This window comes from Nelumbo nucifera, chromosome 3 (assembly GCF_055504915.1).
Source record: "Nelumbo nucifera cultivar China Antique chromosome 3, China Antique-T2T, whole genome shotgun sequence".
NCBI classification, from domain to species: Eukaryota; Viridiplantae; Streptophyta; class Magnoliopsida; order Proteales; family Nelumbonaceae; genus Nelumbo; species Nelumbo nucifera.
The window spans coordinates 98,204,340-98,224,233 of NC_142651.1; the positions used below are offsets into that span (position 1 = coordinate 98,204,340).

Below are 19,894 nucleotides of genomic sequence, written 5' to 3' on the forward strand. Positions count from 1 at the left end.
CTCTAGCTTTAAAAAAGAGCTTGTGTAAAAACTCTTCAAACAAAAGAATTTGGATTTCTTGTCCCTCAGGAACTTTCTCTTGTGCTTCCTTTTTTAAGTCCCTTTGCCAGACTCCCTCTCAACAATCCTTCCACTTTAAAGAGGTTTGGTGTAGGACTATTCCCCCCTAAGGTTTTGGCATTCTGTTGGGAAGTGTATTTTGGGAAATAAACACCTGGGATCTACAAAAGAGAAGACCTTATCTTTGTACCTCACCTAGCTGGTGTACTCTTTGTAGGTCTCATGGAAAGGACTGTTTTCATGTACTAATCACTTGTCCAGTCACAACAGAATTGTAGGATTGGCTTTTCTTTATCTTTGGGTGCAGGTGGAATAGGCCAACAGAAGTAAGCATGCTCTTTGATCAATCTATCTTTACTTGGCGCACTAGAAGAGAAAGAACAATGTGGAGGTGTGCAAGAGCAGAATTGATTTGGACGGTGTGGGAAGAAAGGAATGTCAAGATCTTCCAAGAGAAGGAGAGAACTCAACAAGAACCGAAGGAGTGCGTCTTGCATAGGGCCATCTTATGGCTGAAATCTGTGGATCTATTTCACCAATTCTCATTTTTGAGAAAGAGGGTGTGTATGAGTTGGGAACCCCCTCCTAAAGTTTTTTTTTAAACTAAATTTTGATGGCAGCAGTCGAGGTAACCCAGGTCCCTCTGGGGTGGGAGGGGTTCTGAGGAATGAAAGTGGAAATGTGGATCCCATATACTCGAGCCCTTTAGGTGTGGGAAACTCCACAAGGGCAGAATTACTAGCTGCCCTTCAAGGGGTGCAGTTTGCACTACAGCTAGGAGCAGAACAACTAATAATAGAAGGAGACTCCAAGGTGGTTGTGGAATGGCTGCAAAAACCAGAATCTGTGATTTGGTGCTTTAAGAATGAAATAAAGAAATTCAAATGGCTGACAAGGTGGTTGTGGGAAACTCCACAAGGGCAGAATTACTAGCTGCCCTTCAAGGGGTGCAGTTTGCACTACAGATAGGAGCAGAACAACTAATAATAGAAGGAGAATCAAGGTGGTTGTGGAATGGCTGCAAAAACCAGAATCTGTGATTTGGTGCTTTAAGAATGAAATAAAGAAATTCAAATGGCTGACAAGGTGGTTGTGGGAAACTCCACAAGGGCAGAATTACTAGCTGCCCTTCAAGGGGTGCAGTTTGCACTACAGATAGGAGCAGAACAACTAATAATAGAAGGAGACTCAAGGTGGTTGTGGAATGGCTGCAAAAACCAGAATCTGTGATTTGGTACTTTAAGAATGAAATAAAGAAATTCAAATGGCTGACAAGAAGCTTGTATGTCAGAACACAGTGGGTGGGGAGATCGGCAAATGCCATGGCTGATAGTTTGGCCAAGCAGGGAACAAATAGGGAACACTTGTATTGGGCACAGCTGTAATCTATTTTTGGTTTTGATTGTGTGGGAAGGTTGTAGCTCGTGCCTCTCCATGAGACACTTGTACCTGATTTTATCCACTTTCTAATAAAATTACTTCATTTTATCAAAAAAATAAAATCACAGCTCAAAGCATCAAAACCACAAGAAAAGTAAACAAAAGCATAACCCCTCTCCCTACTAACTGGCCTAACCAATCTGAGAGCAACCCTTGCCCAGCATCTTGAATCAAGTCCCCTAACTTCTAAAATCGGAACTAGGGACTTTGCATACAGTGCTTTGCCTTTCATCTTCAGACCAAGGCCCCTAATATTATAAGTCTCCAATCCCTCCCCCTACTTTTTAGAATTTTTTCCTGATTTAATGATACTGCCCCTCATTCTAATGGAGATATCAACATCAAAGTAAAACATCTATTTAAGATGAGTACGTCCAAAGTTTGTAGGTACCAAAATAAACTTTTGGTTTCCTATAGTATTGAGTGAAATTATTTTTGTTCAGTTGTTTTGAGCATTGTCTTATTAATAAAAAGGATGTCTTTGTATGTCCAAGTCAGAAATAGGTTTAAACATTAAAACTTATATGTACAATCTACAGTATAGTAAATTACCTAGTTAGCATAGAATTCAAGGTTAATTCACCAAAACATCCCACCAAGCTGGGTCATGTACATCCTACAAAAACGAGCCTTGCCTGTGATCCTAAGTGCACCTGGTTCACACTTTTCAGAACACTATGCGTCAGATCCACTGAATCACTCCCTAGATGAATTGTCTTACTGACTCTAATATCATATTCGCAGTGACATCATATAGTATCGTCTGTCACATTCCCTATAAGTCCTAGGCTTACTCTGATATCATCATCTTATTCATCCTATCTCCATTATTCATCAAATTACCCAGTTAGCAACATAACATAAAGGCATAAAGCTGCAATGGAAAGAATAGATGCTCAACCCTAACTTCAAGTCTTCAACACAGCGAACCTAAAGCAATACAAAACAAATAGTCAGAGCTCGAATTTCTAACTCGAGCTTACAAACAACTCAGCGCATCAACATAAATATTCCCGGTCAAGTACTCTCACGTGAACACATCTCGGCTCAGTACAATGAAAAGACATCATATAGAACCTCAGAAAACATGAATTCGAGGCAAGAACTCCAACTCACCCCAGGAAGTGTTCGATTGTTATGCCACGCATTGACTGCTTTATCTGCTTCCTCCCTCGACGGGCAGATCAGAAAACAACAACCTGTGAAATAAAAGTCAAATACCATAAGAAAAAACAGAAACAGGCTTTAAAATGATAACGGAAGTATTCTGAACTACAAATTCTTCACCAACTAGAGAAAAACGTTCAGATCACACATCGCGATCCGTCGAGGCAGAGAACATAACAGCCAAAATGTAGAAAGAAATGCAAGGTTAGAAGCTCGAGGTTGAATTTCCCGGACCTTTTGAAGCCCGAGTTGCCTTGTCTTTGATGATATTGACTTCGTCTACCAGAGCAACCTCCTTGAACATGGCAAGAAGCTCAGCCTCGGTCATGTCTTTGGGAACCTGGCCAACGAAGAGCTTAACGCTCTCCCCGCTTGGTTGCTGGTTTTCCGGCGCTTCCGCCATTAATGCCGCGTTTAGCTCCCCGCAGCGCTCTGCAATTGCTTCTAACTTGCAGCCGGAGATCTTTCTTCTTCCCTTTTCTCTCCTTCTAAACGAGTCTTCCGCTCGTTCCTGTCCTGATCGTAGAAAATGAAACCTATTTTCGGGGGCAAAGTTGGATCTCCACAAAATTTAATTATGGATTGAAGTACAGAAATACCCCGAAGGTTGATTATAAATACGAAAATTACCTTTTCCCTATCTACGCGGTACATATGTCTACGTCTTTGTGACGGGCTGACTGAACGAAGGATAATTCTGGATCTAAGAATTTAGATTGAGGGAATTTAGTCAATGTACTGAGCTATAGTTGTTTTTTATTATTGACTAAAATACTCTTATTATTACCCCATTTTTTGTTTAAAAAACGAGTTTATGCTATTATTGGATACTCGGCTCCACAAACAAGGTGGGACCCACGTTCTGCGACGAGGAATCAAAAGTTCCATAAAACTCGTCATCCAAAAAATATATAGTAAAGGGAAGAAGTTACAACTTGCAAGCGTTATATCGAAATAGACGTGTTCAAGTCGTCAGATTGAGATCTTATTAACGATCAGCCCCCACCTTAGGCTGGCATGGTTCCCACTTGACACCCCATATGCGTGGGCCCCTTGTCAAACCGTGACGAAATAGACTTGATTGGAATCTAAAGCGTTTAAGTGAGCTAGCAGATGGTGACATTGCCTACACCAAACAATGCTCCCGCCGCTGTGCCATTGATGAGGTGGCGGGGGAACAGGTTGGCATTTGTGTACACGTCTCGAGCACTCAATACGCCTCTTTTAGGGGTGCAAATGGATCGAATCCGAACCTATTTTTTCGGATTTGGATATCCCATGTCGTATTTTCGGATCACTCCTATCTGATCCAATCTATATATATTTATATTGCATTTCTATATTAGTTTATACTATTACTTTTTATAAAAAAAAAAAACGTGCATATATATGATGAAAATAATTGAAAAAAATTAATTATATTTTTTTTGTTTTTCTTATAAACTATTATATTATTTATTTTTTTAAAATTAAATTAGATCGGATCATATTCAAATATCCAACATTTTTTAGAATAAGTATTTATTTTGGGCCAGGACCACAGCAACAAACAGTTACTTGCAATTGGGAAATAAGCATTTACTTTTGTGCTTATTCAATGAGTGCTTATTTCTTTTTTGGTCGACCCGCCACATCATTTTACAAATACCTATATTACCCTTATTTAAAATAGGGAGAATTTCCGATTAGTATCATGTACTTTGTGTTTAGTGTCACTTTTGTCCCTGAACTTTAAAATGCGACAATAATTCAGTACCCAAATTTTAAAACATGACAATTCATGTCATTAATCAGTAGTTAACATGTCATTAAGTGACATTTGAAAATGACACAAATTCCCTTCTAGTGTTATTTAATTTTCTTTATCAACCATCTAAATGTTGACAAAAAATTAATAGTCTCAAATCCTTTCTTCTTACATTCAAGAAAGTTGGGGTTATGTTTGAGTGGGCATTTTGGTGAATGGTGACCCCAACTTTCTTGAATAGAAGAAGAGGCAATGATTTGGGACTATTAATTGTTTTTTTTATCAATATTTGGATAGGTGATAAAGAAAATCATACGACTCTTGAATGGGCATTTGTGTCTTTTTAAAATATCACTTAACGACTAATTAACATCTAATTAACGACAGGTACTAGATTGTCACATTTTGAAAGTTTGGATATTAAATTGCCGCATTTTAAAGTTCAAGGACCAAATGACACTAAATCCAAAGTAGAAGGTACTAATCGGGAATTTTTCCTTTAAAATAAGTGCTTTTTCACCAAACCCTCATTAATGCTTTTATTTTTAAGTCTTGTTTTTCAAATAAACACTCCCAAACTTAGCCTTAATGAATTGGAATTCAAATCTACGTTAATAGGATTGAATTTAAATATATCCCGATTCAAAACCAATCTGATCCGTTTCAATCCTTGCCCCTTCTTCCCATCTTAGGGCTTGGCAGGGGAGATGTATTGAACTTGGTTTGAAAGGAATACAAATACAAATATATAGAGCACAAAACCTTATATTATTTATTATTTTGTATGTATCTCTACATATTTGTATTTGTACTCTTACCACTGAGCCTTGGTGACAGTCCATGGGAGACCTATGGATATTAAATCGGATCAAGGATCCGAGTAAAAGGACCGCTGATGAAAGAGACCGGATTCGGCAAAGTGACAAATGTACAGTGAGGAACATCAGCATCAGGTGAGAACCTGGGACTGGATTCAGGTTGTCGGGAATGCGCTGGAGAAAGAGATGAGGGGTCTATATGTTCAGTTCAGGGTCTGATTGTCATCACTCGGTTGCTTGGTCCGTAATTGGGCAGAGGATCAGATTTGGACAAAGATCCAGCCGAAAAGCCAACCATGATTCCTGCATGTCCCGAACTGGGGTTTTTATTGAGGAGCCTGTTTGAGACTTTTCCGGGTTTTGGATTGCCATAGCTGGTTACCCGACCCGTCAGGTAGTGCTAATTAATATGAATACGAAATTACATGGTTCACGGAGTTTGGGTGTGGTAAGGGTAGCGTATATGTGACATGTTTTAGTCGTTTTCATCCCATGTTGGATTTTGCTGCTGGTGGTCAATGGGGATGCCCAAAGCCAAAGGCGCCCCACATCTACACTTCAGCGTGCATTGAAAACATTTCCCTTATTAGGGGTGTGTTTGTGAAAATTGGGTTTGGTGTTTATAAAATTGTACTCGTACCATTCTCACAACTCTTTTCAGCTTTACATTGGGAATATCTCTCCATGTTACCATTGTGGTTTCCCATAAAAATGGTGTATATAGGTGTCAGTTTAATGTTTCTGATTAAGGTGACGTTTGATAAATCTAAAATATGAACTCTAAAATGTTAAGAATATATTAAAAGTGTCTGAAATCTAAAAAGAGGCATAAATGTTTTTCTATTTTTTAGAGGCTCTAAATAGATAAACTTATTTGTGTTGGATCAAACCTTTAACATCTAAGATTCTCTGATTTTACTATTTTACCCATAGAATAGACTATTTGATAATTTTGAGTTCAACACGTACTATTTCATATAAAATAATTTATCAAATTTAAAATAATAATTAATTAATTAATTATTAATAATCCACAAATAAAAATAATAAAAATTTGAAATAATTAACACTAATAAGGATTAACTAATTAAGAAAAATTAATGAGGAGTAATTTGGTCATCCAATGACATCATGACACGTGGCATCGCAAAACAACTGGGATACACCTTGACACCACGTAAGTAGACCACTTCAAACACTTCACAACTACATCAATGACCTCGGGGCCACCCTAGCAGACCAAACTATGAACGGCTAGGTGGGACCTCAGGTCGATGTATGAGGCCACTTGCTTCCACCAGACTACCCTAGCCCCAACAAGACATCAGGTCGACATGAGAGGGACCCGCTTTTGTCGACCTGACCTGAGTTCAACTAGCGACCTGTCGGGTGACCTTCTCCTTAAGTGGGTTATCATCTTTGACTTCCCCTAGATCACAGTGCCACATCAGAAGAGTTGAGTATCACCTTGCTTGCTTCAAGTGCGGCTGGATAAGCCTTATCAGTTTGCACATAAACCATCTTCAGGTGTGAAACCACCTCCAAATTAGTTGGGCCAGAGATCCCAGATGTGCTTCATGAGGTAGGGTTGTTCACAAATAAATCCAAACCGACCAACCTGGCCGGACCCAACCCGAGTTGGCCGATTTTTCTTCACTATCGGTCAGTTTTGGGTTGCAAAAATGAATAAACCAAACTAAACTGAGTTATGTGAAAAAATATATATTCTGAAAAAAAAAATATATATGTTAAATATAGATATTTTAGTTTTAAATAATAAATATATATATATCTGAAAAATATATATTCTGAAATATATCAGATATATATGTCCAAAATATATATTTCCAGAAATTAGAAAATATATATTTCGATATATTTGTATGTATGTTTTGGTTTTAAATATATATTTCCGGAAAATACATTCTAAAACATTATATATAATATTAGCACTATGACTACATGTGCATCGTTCAAGCTTGGAGTTGGTTGAAACCCAAACCGACTCAAACTGACTAGGTCGATTTCGGTTTGGTCTATAGGTAACTTGACCAGGTCGGGTCGGTTGAAAAAACACTACTAAACCGACCCAACCTGACCCGTGAACAACCCTATCGTGAGACTCACGGAAGGCCGCCTATATAAGAGCCTCACCTCCAACCTCAGAAGGTACGTGCGATTTAGCTCTCAAGCCCTCTATCACTCTTGTATTCTAGCAATCACATCTTTAGTTCGCTAACTTAAGCATTGGAGTGCCTACCCCGGGTAAAACAACCCGGACACTCTGATCTCTTTCTTACAGGTTGACTAGGCGACCTACTCAGTAGGGGTGCTCACGGTATGGTTAACTGAACTGTGGGGTGATTTTCTGGATCAAATCGAATTGTTCGGTTTTTCAATTTAACCAAACTGAAACTGAATAAATGCAACCAGTTAACCGGTTTTTTGGTTTTTTTACGCGCTCAATATTAAAAAAAGGGGAAAAACCTTCCCTACCGATGGTCTGGAGAGAGTGAACACTAAACAGAAATGTGAACTGAGACTGAGAGTGAGAGAGATGAGAGATTGAGAGAGATGAGACTAAGAGAGAAGAGATTGAGAGAGATCAGTGAGTTTGAGTGTCAAGTGAGAGAGAGAGATTGAGAGATTGAGAATTTAAATTTGAGAGGAGACGCCAGAATGTCACGGGGGTAGTTCTACAGCGGAAGAAACCCGTGCGGCGTCCAGGCCAAGGTAGGCCAGGACAAGTCGTTATGCACTTAGAGGCTAGGAGTTGCCCGATGGGATGGCTCCACCAAAGTCAGTAGCACTAGATCATGACCTCAAGTCCAATGGTCGGGGCACTCTTCTAGCTCAGACCGGTCCATGGGAGGTGCCGCTTACGTGCTAAAGCGGAAGAAACCCGTAAGGCGTCCAGGCCAAGGTAGGCCAGGACAAGCCTTTATGCGCTTAGAGGCTAGGAGTTGCCCGATGGGATGGCTCCACCAAAGTCAGTAGCACTAGATCATGACCTCAAGTCCAATGGTCGGGGCACTCTTCTAGCTCAGACTAGTCCATGGGAGGCGCCGCTTACGTTCTAAAGGGGGACGACCATAATGCAAGGCGACCATGCGCCGGAAAGGTGACTTGGCACCGATGTGAAGGGTCTCTTGTATGCCGATGATGAAAGGCACCTATGTGCCATGATGATAGGCAACCGCTTGGGCCGAAACACACCCGTGTGCTAGAGGCAACGGGATAGCTCACTCAGCTTGGGCAAGGGGCTAGCGTGGTGAAGGGTCATGCTTGAGCCAGGCCCGCATGCCAAGCCTCCCTTGAGTATCGATAGCGCAGTGCCGGTCCAACACTGTCCCCATGAGCAAGTGTGCGCCCATGAGGAACTCTGGTAGCCATGCTAGCCGTTAACCAGGGCCGCCCTGCAAGGGGATGAAGGTCTAGGAGTGCCAAGGTTAGGCACCCAAGGAGGTCGACCACCCCTCCTCAAAGAGTACGTTAAGCTTTTGGTGGTCTACCTGAAGATAACATCAATTCTCCTAAAAATCTTACAAGCAAAATTGACGGTGATGTCCATAACGTAAGTCTGCCAAGCGTAGGCAAGGCTAAGCCTGTGTCAGACTGTCACAGGCTCCCCCACTCAATCCATTGTCGTCCTCGACAATGGTCTTCCTCATGAATGGGCGTCAGTGTCCCGCGCCATCCACTTCCTTGCTAGTTCCAGGGCCCGTCTGGCTAGCCCGGGTCTTGCCTATGTTGGTGTCCATTTATGGGGACGGAACCATTTCACCATGCCGGCCTGCCTGGACTTCACCCCCTAGTGATGAGGTTACTCAAACCGTGCAATGGTTATGCCGTTGAATTGTGAAAGAAGGGCCCTCTAAGAAATGTGTGTGGTGCTTCGCGGAGGTCCGCCCCATGTATCATCTTACCTCAAGGCTCGAACGTCTTCTTGGTAGCTTTTTAGTGATGCTACCGAACACGCTGATAGGTCTACTCCACATGTTGGTGATGACCTGGGTACCCTTTCACCATGCTGGCCTGCAGACTTCACCTCGCCGTTTCGGGTTACTCAAACCTAGCCATGGCTTATGCTCTATTGGCCCTCGAAACTATGCTTCACCTCGCCGGCTCGGGGTACATCTTCACTCTGAGGGGGCCCCACTGTTGTTGCCTCAAGGAGACTTGACTGCTTTGAACGCAAGTGGTGGCAACTTTTACCCATGATGTTGCCAAACATGCACTCGCTTTGTGATGTGCTTTCGCTGCTGCAAGTGATCCACCTGAAAATTGAGCATGTCCACCTGATACTTTGCCAGTGTAGGGCCGCCATGCTCCAACGACTAGTGTACCCACATTCCTAATAGGGCTCACGCGTCTGCACCCACATGAGGACAACAACCAATGTGTTTGCCCCCGCAAGGGAAGCTGTTTTAGGGTCATTGGAATGGGGACACAAACAATGAATGGCCTCTTGCTAGGCCTGATAAGCAATCTGCTCGGGCAGTGTACCCACATTCCTATCAAGACTCACGCGTCTGCCCCGCATGAGAACAACAACCAATGCATCTACCGCCACAAGGGAAGCTGTTTTAGTGTCATTGGAATGGGGACACGAACAATGAATGGCCTCTTACCAAGCCTGATCTAAATTCTGTTTGCTTGAACCAAGTAGAAGTGCCTAGGGACCGCACCCCACAAAATGCTTCTTGCCGTAATGACCGCTTCAACTGGCTCTGGGCTAATCTGCTGAAAACCAACTGCGGCAGCAATTGGCCAATTTGCTCTGATACCAACTGTCATGGGGGTAGTTCTACAGCGGAAGAAACCCGTGCGACGTCCAGGCCAAGGTAGGCCAGGACAAGCTTTTATGCGCTTAGAGGCTAGGAGTTGCCCGATGGGATGACTCCACCAAAGTCAGTAGCACTGGATCATGACCTCAAGTCCAATGGCCGGGGCACTCTTCTGGCTCAGACCGGTCCATGGGAGGCGCCGCTTACATACTAAAGGGGGACGACCATAATGCAAGGCGACTATGCGCCGAAGAGGTGATTGGGCACCGATGTGATGGGTCTCCTGAATGCCGATGAAGACAGGCACCTGTGTGCCATGATGATAGGCAACCGCTTGGGCCGAAACACACCCATGCGCTAGAGGCAACGGGATAGCTCACTCAGCTTGGGCAAGGGGCTGGCGTGGTGAAGGGTCATGCTTGAGCTAGGCCTGCATGCCAAGCCTCCTTTGAGTATCGGTAGCGCAGTGCCGGTCCAACACTGTCCCCATGAGCAAGTGTGCGCCCATGAGGAACCCTGGTAGCCATGCTAGCCATTAACCAGGGCCACCCCGCAAGGGGATGATGGTCTAGGAGTGCCAAGGTTAGGCACCCAAGGAGGTTGACCACCCCTCCTCAAAGAGTACGATAAGCTTTTGGTGGTCTGCCTGAAGATAACATCAATTCTCCCAAAAATCTTACAGGCGAAAATGATGGTGATGTCCCTAATGTAAGCCTGCCAAGCGTAGGCAAGGCTAAGCCTGTGTCAGACCATCACAAGAAGTCGGTCGGAGGCTCACCCATCGGTAGGTCTAGCCTGTTGGGGAAGAAGAAGAAGAGTATGAGAGAGAGAACACATAATAGAGAGTGAGGTGAGACAAGCACAGTTGGTTGCCTGGTCGGAGTGTCGAACGTCGATGACTTGATTGTCGGAGGCCATCAGTGATTCGATCGGAGGGCGGAGCATCGGAGGTCGCCAATCCGTTGAGGAAGAAGAGAACTAAGAGTTTGAGAGAGTGAGGCAGTGAGAGCCTGATTCAAAGAAGCTGGTGGAAAACCATCGATACAAAAGAGAATAAAGCCTTGAAAATTTTCGAAGAGACAAAAGAGAAGAAAATTTTTAATTTTTTAGACTGAGAGACTGGCGCACTCTGGTAGAGGCAAACTGCCGAACTTTCAATTTTCAAATTAAAACTTTCAAAGAGAAAGTCTATCATACTGCCAAAATTGTTTATTCGATTTTCAAAAAAATAAAAAATATAATATAATATTCTATAAATATATATTATTGTATATATATCGGTCGGTTCGATTAACCGCCAGTTTTTTTTTTTAAATGGTTAATTGAAACCAAACTGGTTAACGATTTTTCGATTCAGTTTTTCGGATTTTTTTTCACCCCTTCTACTCAGCTCGACATCCGAGTTGCCCGCCAACAAGGAGCACCAGATCGCGCATCAATAACAATTAATAATTAAAAAAAATATAAAAAATTAAACAAAATAATTTACAACTAATAAAAATATTAACACTAATAATTAATTATTAATAATTAACAATTTATAACTAATACATAATATTAAAATAATTAACACCAAATAAAAATTAAAATAAGTAACAAAAAAATTAACAAAATCAGTAATTAATTAATAATTAATAATAAAAACAAACGACCCTTAAATGTTCTAATATCTTATTTGGAAGTCATTTATCCAAAATAAACCATTAAAAATGCATCATTTTGAAATAAAGAAAAAAAGAATTTTTGTGAAATACCCTTTATGTTCTTGCTATGGTTCACTAATGGCGTAATCAAGATTTTTCTAGTGGTTTAACAAATGACACTATTTGGAGAGGGAAAACACGATTTGCGGGGTTTTCTTCCATTTCTTTTGTCTTCTTTTAATATGTATTTGGTTCATTGGGCATTTATAGATAGGTGTTTCTCAAATAAATACTTTTTATTGAAAAATGTCAATTTAAACATTTATTCTTTTTGTTGTTTGGTTGGGTGTTTCAAATAACACCCAATAAAAGTCATCTTGTCACGGGGGTAGTTCTACAGCGGAAGAAACCCGTGCGGCGTCCAGGCCAAGGTAGGCCAGGACAAGCCTTTATGCGCTTAGAGGCTAGGAGTTGCCCGATGGGATGGCTCCACCAAAGTCAGTAGCATTGGATCATGACCTCAAGTCCAATGGCCGGGGCACTTTTCTGGCTCAGACCGGTCCATAGGAGGTGCCGTTTACGTGCTAAAGGGGGACAACCATAATGCAAAGCGACCATGCGCCGGAAAGGTGACTTGGCACCGATGTGAAAGGTCTCCTGTATGCCAATGATGACAGGCACCTATGTGCCATGATGATAGGCAACCGCTTGGGCTAAAACACACCCGTGTGCTAGAGGCAACGGGATAGCTCACTCAGCTTGGGCAAGGGGCTGGCGTGGTGAAGGGTCATGCTTGAGCCAGGCCCGCATGCCAAGCCTCCCTTGAGTATCGGTAGCGTAGTGCCGGTCCAACACTTTCCCCATGAGCAAGAGTGCGCCCATGAGGAACTCTGGTAGCCAAGCTAGTCGTTAACCAGGACCGCCCTGCAAGGGGATGAAGGTCTAGGAGTGCCAAGGTTAGGCACCCAAGGAGGTCGACCACCCCTCCTCAAAGAGTACGTTAAGCTTTTGGTGGTCTGCCTGAAGATAACATCAGTTCTCCCAAAAATCTTACAGGCAAAAATGACGGTGATGTCCCTAACGTAAGCTTGCCAAGCGTAGGAAAGGCTAAGTCTGTGTCGAATCGTCACAGGCTCCCCCACTCAATTCATTGTCGTCCTCGACAATGACTCCTTCCGTGAATGGGCGTCTATGTCCCGCGCCATCCACTCTTCTTGCCAGTTCCAGGGCCCGTCTGGCTAGCCCAGGTCTTGCCTATGTTGGTGTCCATTTATGGGGACGGAACCATTTCACTATGCTAGCCTGCCTGGACTTCACCCCCCAGTGTTGAGGTTACTCAAATCGCGCAATGGCTATGTCGTTGAACTGTGAAAGAAAGGCCCTCGAAGAAATGTGTGTGGTGCTTTGCAGAGGTCCACCCCATGTATCATCTTACCTCAAGGCTCAACCATCTTCTTGGTAGCTTTTCAGTGATGCTACCGAACATGCTGATAGGTCTACTCCTCATGTTGGCGAAGACCTGGGTACCCTTTCACCATGCTGGCCTGCAGACTTCACCTCGCCGATTCGGGTTACTCAAACCTAGCCATGGCTTATGCTCTCTTAGCCCTCGAAACTACATTTCGCCTCGCCGACTTGGGCTACATCTTCACTCCGAGGGAGCCCCACTGCTGCTGCCTCAAGGAGACCTGACCGCTTCAAACGCGAGTGTGACAACTTTTAACCATGAGCTGCCGAACATGCACTCGCCTGATGATGAGCTTCTGTTGCTGCAAGTGATCCACCTGAAAACTGAGCATGTCCACCTAAAACTTTGCCGGTGTAGGGCCGCCATGCTCCAACGGCCAGTGTATCCACAATCCTAACAAGGTTCACGCGTCTGCCCCCGCATGAGGACAACAACCAATGCGTCTGCCCCCGCAAGGGAAGCTGTTTTAGGGTCATTAGAATGGGGACACGAACAATGAATGGCCTCTTGCTAGGCCTGATAAGCAATATGCTCGGACAGTGTACCCACATTCCTATCAAGACTCACGCGTCTACCCCCGCATGAGGACAACAACCAATGTGTTTGCCCCCGCAAGGGAAGCTATTTTAGTATCATTGGAATGGGGACACGAACAATGAATGGCCTCTTGTCATGCCTAATCTGAAATCTTGCTCGATCCTGGGTGGAAGTGCCTAGGGACCGCACCCCACAAAATGTTGCATGTCGTAATGACCACTTCAACTAGCTCTGGGCTAATCTACTGAAAACCAACTGCGGCAACAATTGGTCAACTTGCTCTGATACCAACTGTCACGGGGGTAATTCTACAGCGGAAGAAACCCGTGTGGCGTCCAGGCCAAGGTAGGCCAGGACAAGCCTTTGTCACGGGGGTAATTCTACAGTGGAAGAAACCCGTGTGGCGTCCAGGCCAAGGTAGGCCAGGACAAGCCTTTATGCGCTTAGAGGCTAGGAGTTGTCCGATGGGATGGCTCCACCAAAGTCAGTAGCACTAGATCATGACCTCAAGTCCAATGGCCGGGGCACTCTTCTGGCTCAGACCGGTCCATGGGAGGCGCCGCTTACGTGCTAAAGGGGGACGACCATAATGCAAGGTGACCATGCGTCGGAAAGGTGACTTGGCACCGATGTGAAGGGTCTCTTGTATGCCGATGATGACAGACACCTGTGTGCCATGATGATAGGCAACCGCTTGGGCCGAAACACACCCGTGTGCTAGAGGCAACGAGATAGCTCACTCAGCTTGGGCAAGGGGCTGGCATGGTGAAGGGTCATGCTTGAGCCAGGCTTGCATGCCAAGCCTCCTTTGAGTATCGGTAGTATAGTGCCGGTCCAACACTGTCCCCATGAGCAAGTGTGTGCCCATGTGGAACCCTGGTAGCCATGCTAGCCGTTAACTAGGGCCGCCCTGCAAGGGGATGAAAGTCTAGGAGTGCCAAGGTTAGGCACCCAAGGAGGTCGACCACCCCTCCTCAAAGAGTATGTTAAGCTTTTGGTGGTCTGCCTGAAGATAACATCAGTTCTCCCAAAAATCTTACAGGCGAAAATGACGGTGATGTCCCTAACGTAAGCTTGCCAAGCGTAAGCAAAGCTAAGCCTGTGTCGAACCGTCACATTCTAGCACCTTGGTTTACAATAGCTGTTTTTTTTTCATTTTTGTTGTTTGGTTGGGGCGTTTCAAGTAATACCCCATAAACGATCCAATGTGGCACTGTTTAGATATATGTCGGAGTGCCATCATGCTCACCTAACAGTCTAGGGTACTCGTACATGTATTTAATGGCTTAAATTGATATCCAATGGTCATTTCCACATGCAAATCACATCCAACAGCTTATAACCGGCATCCTAACAGTGATAGAATGATAAACATGGAATAAGGGCAAGATGGATTTGCGATGCATCGGATCATTTCTTAACCCTTCCATGTAAGATGCCACATTGGCTCTAGGTAGGCATTGAATTTCAATAAGCATTGGGCCATTGGGAGAAATCAAATATTTGTATTCTTTTTTTTAACACTAGTAAATGTGCACGTGCTTTATATGTGGCAATTTCAAATGAGAACAACAACAACAAAAATTGTACATATATTGATGATTTATTGTCTTTCAACCTAAAGAGTTATATTAAATCATCTTACTCTATAACTTAAATCAATATTTTCAATTTATTGTTCTAATTGAACCATTGCTTGCTAGAGACTAATCAAACTAATTGAATTGTTACTTAACCAGGATTTTAGGTTCATTTTCCACATTGAATCATTTGATTTGTTTAGAAGGGTGGTGGAATAGACACTAATTTTCTTTTTTCATAATTTTTGTATTCCATTTCCATCATTTAATAAACATGAAAGTGGTTTCATTGCTAAGATAGTTTTAAATTTTGTATTCCATTTCTATCATTAATAAAAATTCTTCTTATTTATCATACTTAAAAACCAATTTAGTTTCCAAGTTGATTTTGAATATAGAAGTTTTTATACTATTAAAATTGTTATTCATTAATTTAATTAGTAAATTTTAATTATGAGAAACAAAAATACATTAAACATATGATTCAATGAGAGAGAATGGAAGTTAACCTTAAATATGAGACTTAATGAAAGAGAATAGAATAAAATGAAAAATAGTTTTCAATTTACAATTTATAATCTTCATAATAGAGAGAGAGGAGAAAGAGACGGAGGTACCAAATCCAAAGAGAGTGCATTTTAGGTCAAGAAAAAGTTCAAAAGCCTTAGAGATCTATTGCCACTTCTTATAGATCCCAAGTAAACTGTAATTCATCTACAAATCAACATGCAGCTCTAGTGTCTAGAGTAATTAAATTTGTCCAAGTAAATACACCATGCAATTTCAATTACAACTCATTAAGTTCTACGATTTATATATGTCTATGTAGACACGTTGTGAATTATCAAAACAAAAGATCAAATAAAATCAAACATTTTGTGTAGTTATTTAAAATGCATAAAATAATTTCATTTATGTTCTCTTATACAATTTAGCATGAAGTTAATAGTGGAGGGCTCAATTTGTCCTATTTTGATCTCATTAAACAATCAACAAAATACTTGGTTTTCCCTCAAATTCAAATATGAAAGCATTAACACAAAAGGGAAAAAAATACTTCTTATAGATTTTTCCAAAAATTCCAAGGGTTCTCAATGATTTTCCCAAAAATAAAAGTCACTAATTTGTAAAGCCTTTTCTAACTTGTCCTACAATTGCTCCCTTGCCTTCTCTTAGGCCTCAAAAGAATTGACTTTGAATTTTATCAATCTTTTTGAGGGTATGCTCATTTGAACATCATTTGAAATAGGGGAATTACATTTTCAGTGTTTATTTTATTTTATTTTTGCTCCATTGGGTTACACAACGGGGGTAGCCCATAACCCCAACCCAGGTGCAAGTGGGATTTGATTCAAAGTCTCTGAACCATTGTTTTAAAAATTGGACCAGACCGGATGATTGAATCGTTTGTCCCGAGAAATGATCATACCTCCAGGTCTGGTTTTCAAGTGGACTACTTTAAAAAAAAAACCATTGAATTAGTCAGAAACCTGTTGACCCGGGCAGTCAAACCGTTAAACCGCTCGACCCAAGTAGCGGTTCACAATTTAATAAAATATTTGTTATTTAATTTTTTTAAGAGAACATGTACAAAGAGGGGATCGAGAGATGGGGGAGGGATTGAAATTAGGTTTCATATCTAAGATTTCATATATGAAATCACTGTTGAGAGAGAGAAAGACAGAGAGAGGGATTGAGAGAAAGAGAGAGAGAGAGACTGAGAGATATGAGTCACCACTGCTGCTACTTTGTAACTGTCGTCAATGAACCGCCTCCTCCTCCTTTCCTTCCTTTCTTCTTTCTTTTCCTTCATTTTATTTCTTCCCTCTCCTTTCTTTCTTTTCTTTCCTTTCCCAGTCGACAACAACTTCTCTCTTTTCTCATAAAATAAGTATATATATGCATCATCCTCTTACCCAAATAGCTCAAATAAATCAACCCGCCCGAATTGTTTGACTCGGGCAGTTGAACCAATGACATGGAAACTGGTGGTCAAAGCGGTTTTTGTTTTCGGGTCAGTTTTTAAAACCTTGTTATCAGCTACAACCACCAATAGACCCTATCGACTGACCATTTGGTGCCTTGTAAATAGAACTACATTCAAAACTTATTTGATAAGATAGTTCTTTCATCTTTAAAAAGAGTTTTCAATTTTCAACCCTAAATTTTCTTCTTAGTCTTAGTTGTGATGTTATCCATAGCATTCTTATCAGTTATGCCTTGAATAATTGGAACAACCCAAGTATTTTTCTTTGTTTGTTGATATTGGGATGCTCATAATCTTATAAATTAACTTTTAAAGTCTATCTAGAAAATTTTTTAGAAAAAAAAATTGACTTTTTGAAATGGATATTTCATATGAGACCCTCTCAAACATCTTGAGATTGGGCAAAACTACTTATAAACCAACGAAAATCTATCCCAAAAACCACAATCAAAATTGTGGATTCACAATCAAAATCCACATTTTAAACTCATTAAATAGTGGCAATTGGACCTATTTTTAAAGATGATCAAATAATAATGATTTTGTTCAAAAAGAGAGAAATACATCTAGCTAAACATTCCATGAATTTTCAGTTACAATTCATTACTAATTAAAAAGGAGATAAATACATCCAATTAAACATTCCATGAATTCAGTTACAATTCATTTAAAACAATCAACAAAATATCAAATCTGTCATCAAATTCAAATCTAAAAACATTAATACAAAGGGACAAAATTTGTCCAACTAAAATTTCAGAAATTTTTAGGATTATTGATACTTTTTAAAGTAGTATAGATATACATTTATTTGATAAAACATTGAAACCAAACAGTGGCTTAATGCTCAATAAACACCAATACCTAAGTGATGCTGATCAATGTAGCAGTGTTTTTCTAAAAGACACCCACAAAACCAAACACCCTTTTAGTTATCACGTAATGAACGAAATACCTCTACTCCTTTCATTCATTTGGGTAAAATGCCAAAAAAAAATTATTATTATTATTATTTTTTACGTTTTCGATTCTCAAATCATAGCTCAACTAGTCAAAATGTCAAATAGTCTAAATTAACCCCTCTTATATTTTCTTTTTTTTTTTTTGAATTACATGTAGCACCTCCCTTGTGATTCATCATTGCTTTGGATGACCTAGCGTTAATATGACAGCAACACTACTTAAGCAACATTCATGGCTATTTTCTTAAAAAACGACAACACAACACTATGCCATTCTCTACAAAGACGACGGTGGTACCAAACACCACCAATGTTGCGAGTACTACATTACAGAGGAATCAGGGGGTGGGGCATAGGGTGCATATGAGGGCCATTAATTGGCCATACCATGGCTTATTTGAAGGGGTGCCAAGCAGGAGCGGAGCTAGGATTTTTTTTTTTTTTTTTGAGGGGGGTTAAACCCTAGAAAACATGGATAAGGGGGGAACAAAAGTTAGGAAGGACTAAAAATATAAGTGGAACTTATATAGATTTTATGGGAATTTTGAAGGCATAAGGGGGACCATGGCTCCCCTCCGCCACCCCTAGTGCTAAGTGATCACTTCGACTATTGGACAATGATAATAAGAAGAAGAAGAAGAAGAAAGAAAGAAAGATGATATATATAGAGGCCACTTCCTGGTTGCTAGAGCAACCCCCATGGATCTTGTTCCTCAGGTCTGGCTGAGGCTTAGGCGTTTCGAAGGTTTAAAAATGACCCTCAATCTGAAATTGTCTAACACAATTGTTCAAACTATGGTTGACTTCCTGTTGGTGGACAACTGTGATCCACCATAGCACATTCGACATGTGATTACAACTTTGCAAGCTGCAGGGAGTTTGGATTTGCTCCTCACACTGACGTCACAGCATGTTCCAGCTATACATTGAGAACATCTTCATAACTGTATGTAAATTATTCATGAGGATATGTTTCCAATACATGACTGATTTGTGCTGTGGGTCAATATGAATAGCAGATTTGAACTCAGCTGCAGGGGTCGTCTTCATCATTTCAATGGTTGTGTTGTGTGTTGCACTCCAAGAAGTTGTAATATACTAATATCATAGTTCATAAGTTGGCAAAGTTTCTCTCTTTCTTAAGTAATACTATAATTTCTTGGTCCTCTCCTCCATCTTTTATTTCTAATTTATTGGGGGAGCCATGAATCTAGCCTATTGACTTAAAAAAAAAAAAACTTTTAAGAATTTGCTCACCTTAATAAATCTCAATTTTGTATTGGATTTGCAAAATAAAAGAAAATTTTTAGGCTTTAGGAATGCTCAACTCAGGGAGGGGGTCCCATTGGGGATGTTAGTGGATCAGGTTAAGTGGTAATCCAATGTTTTCATCCTACAGTCGAATTGGCTGGTCAGACTGGTCAACCTCTCATCGGTTAGATTTATAGGCCCATTTTACCATTTGAAAAATAAAATGTTGCCTTGGTCAATGGTCAAATGACCCAGTTAATTACCCATTTGAAAAAGAAAATACCCATTTTGAGGGTATTTTTGTGCATTTCTATGATTAATGACAATCATTCTCATTTATCATATTTATTTTTATTTAATATAATAAATATATAATATCAGAATATATTTTCTAAAAAATATCTAATTTTGTATTTTATTATTTAACTTACTGTATCACGGGTTGCA

The 19,894-nt window shown here is 41.0% G+C and overlaps 1 protein-coding gene across 3 annotated transcripts in view; it reads right to left on the bottom strand.

Moving 5' to 3' along the window:
* LOC104588423 (RNA-binding protein BRN1-like) overlaps positions 1–3,251 on the bottom strand; it is a 41,138-nt gene extending 37,887 nt beyond the window's left edge. For all 3 annotated transcript variants that reach the window (XR_016084119.1, XR_016084118.1, XM_088901351.1), the window contains exons 1-2: positions 2,902–3,251; positions 2,617–2,699 (exon numbers count right to left, since the gene is read on the bottom strand). Coding sequence is in view for 1 of the 3 variants with exons in the window: in XM_088901351.1 (XP_088757477.1) it covers positions 2,617–2,699; positions 2,902–3,070 (252 nt within the window). In the remaining 2 variants the exon portion in view is untranslated. The remainder of the gene's footprint in view (positions 1–2,616; positions 2,700–2,901) is intronic.
* Positions 3,252–19,894: the final 16,643 nt, after the last annotated feature.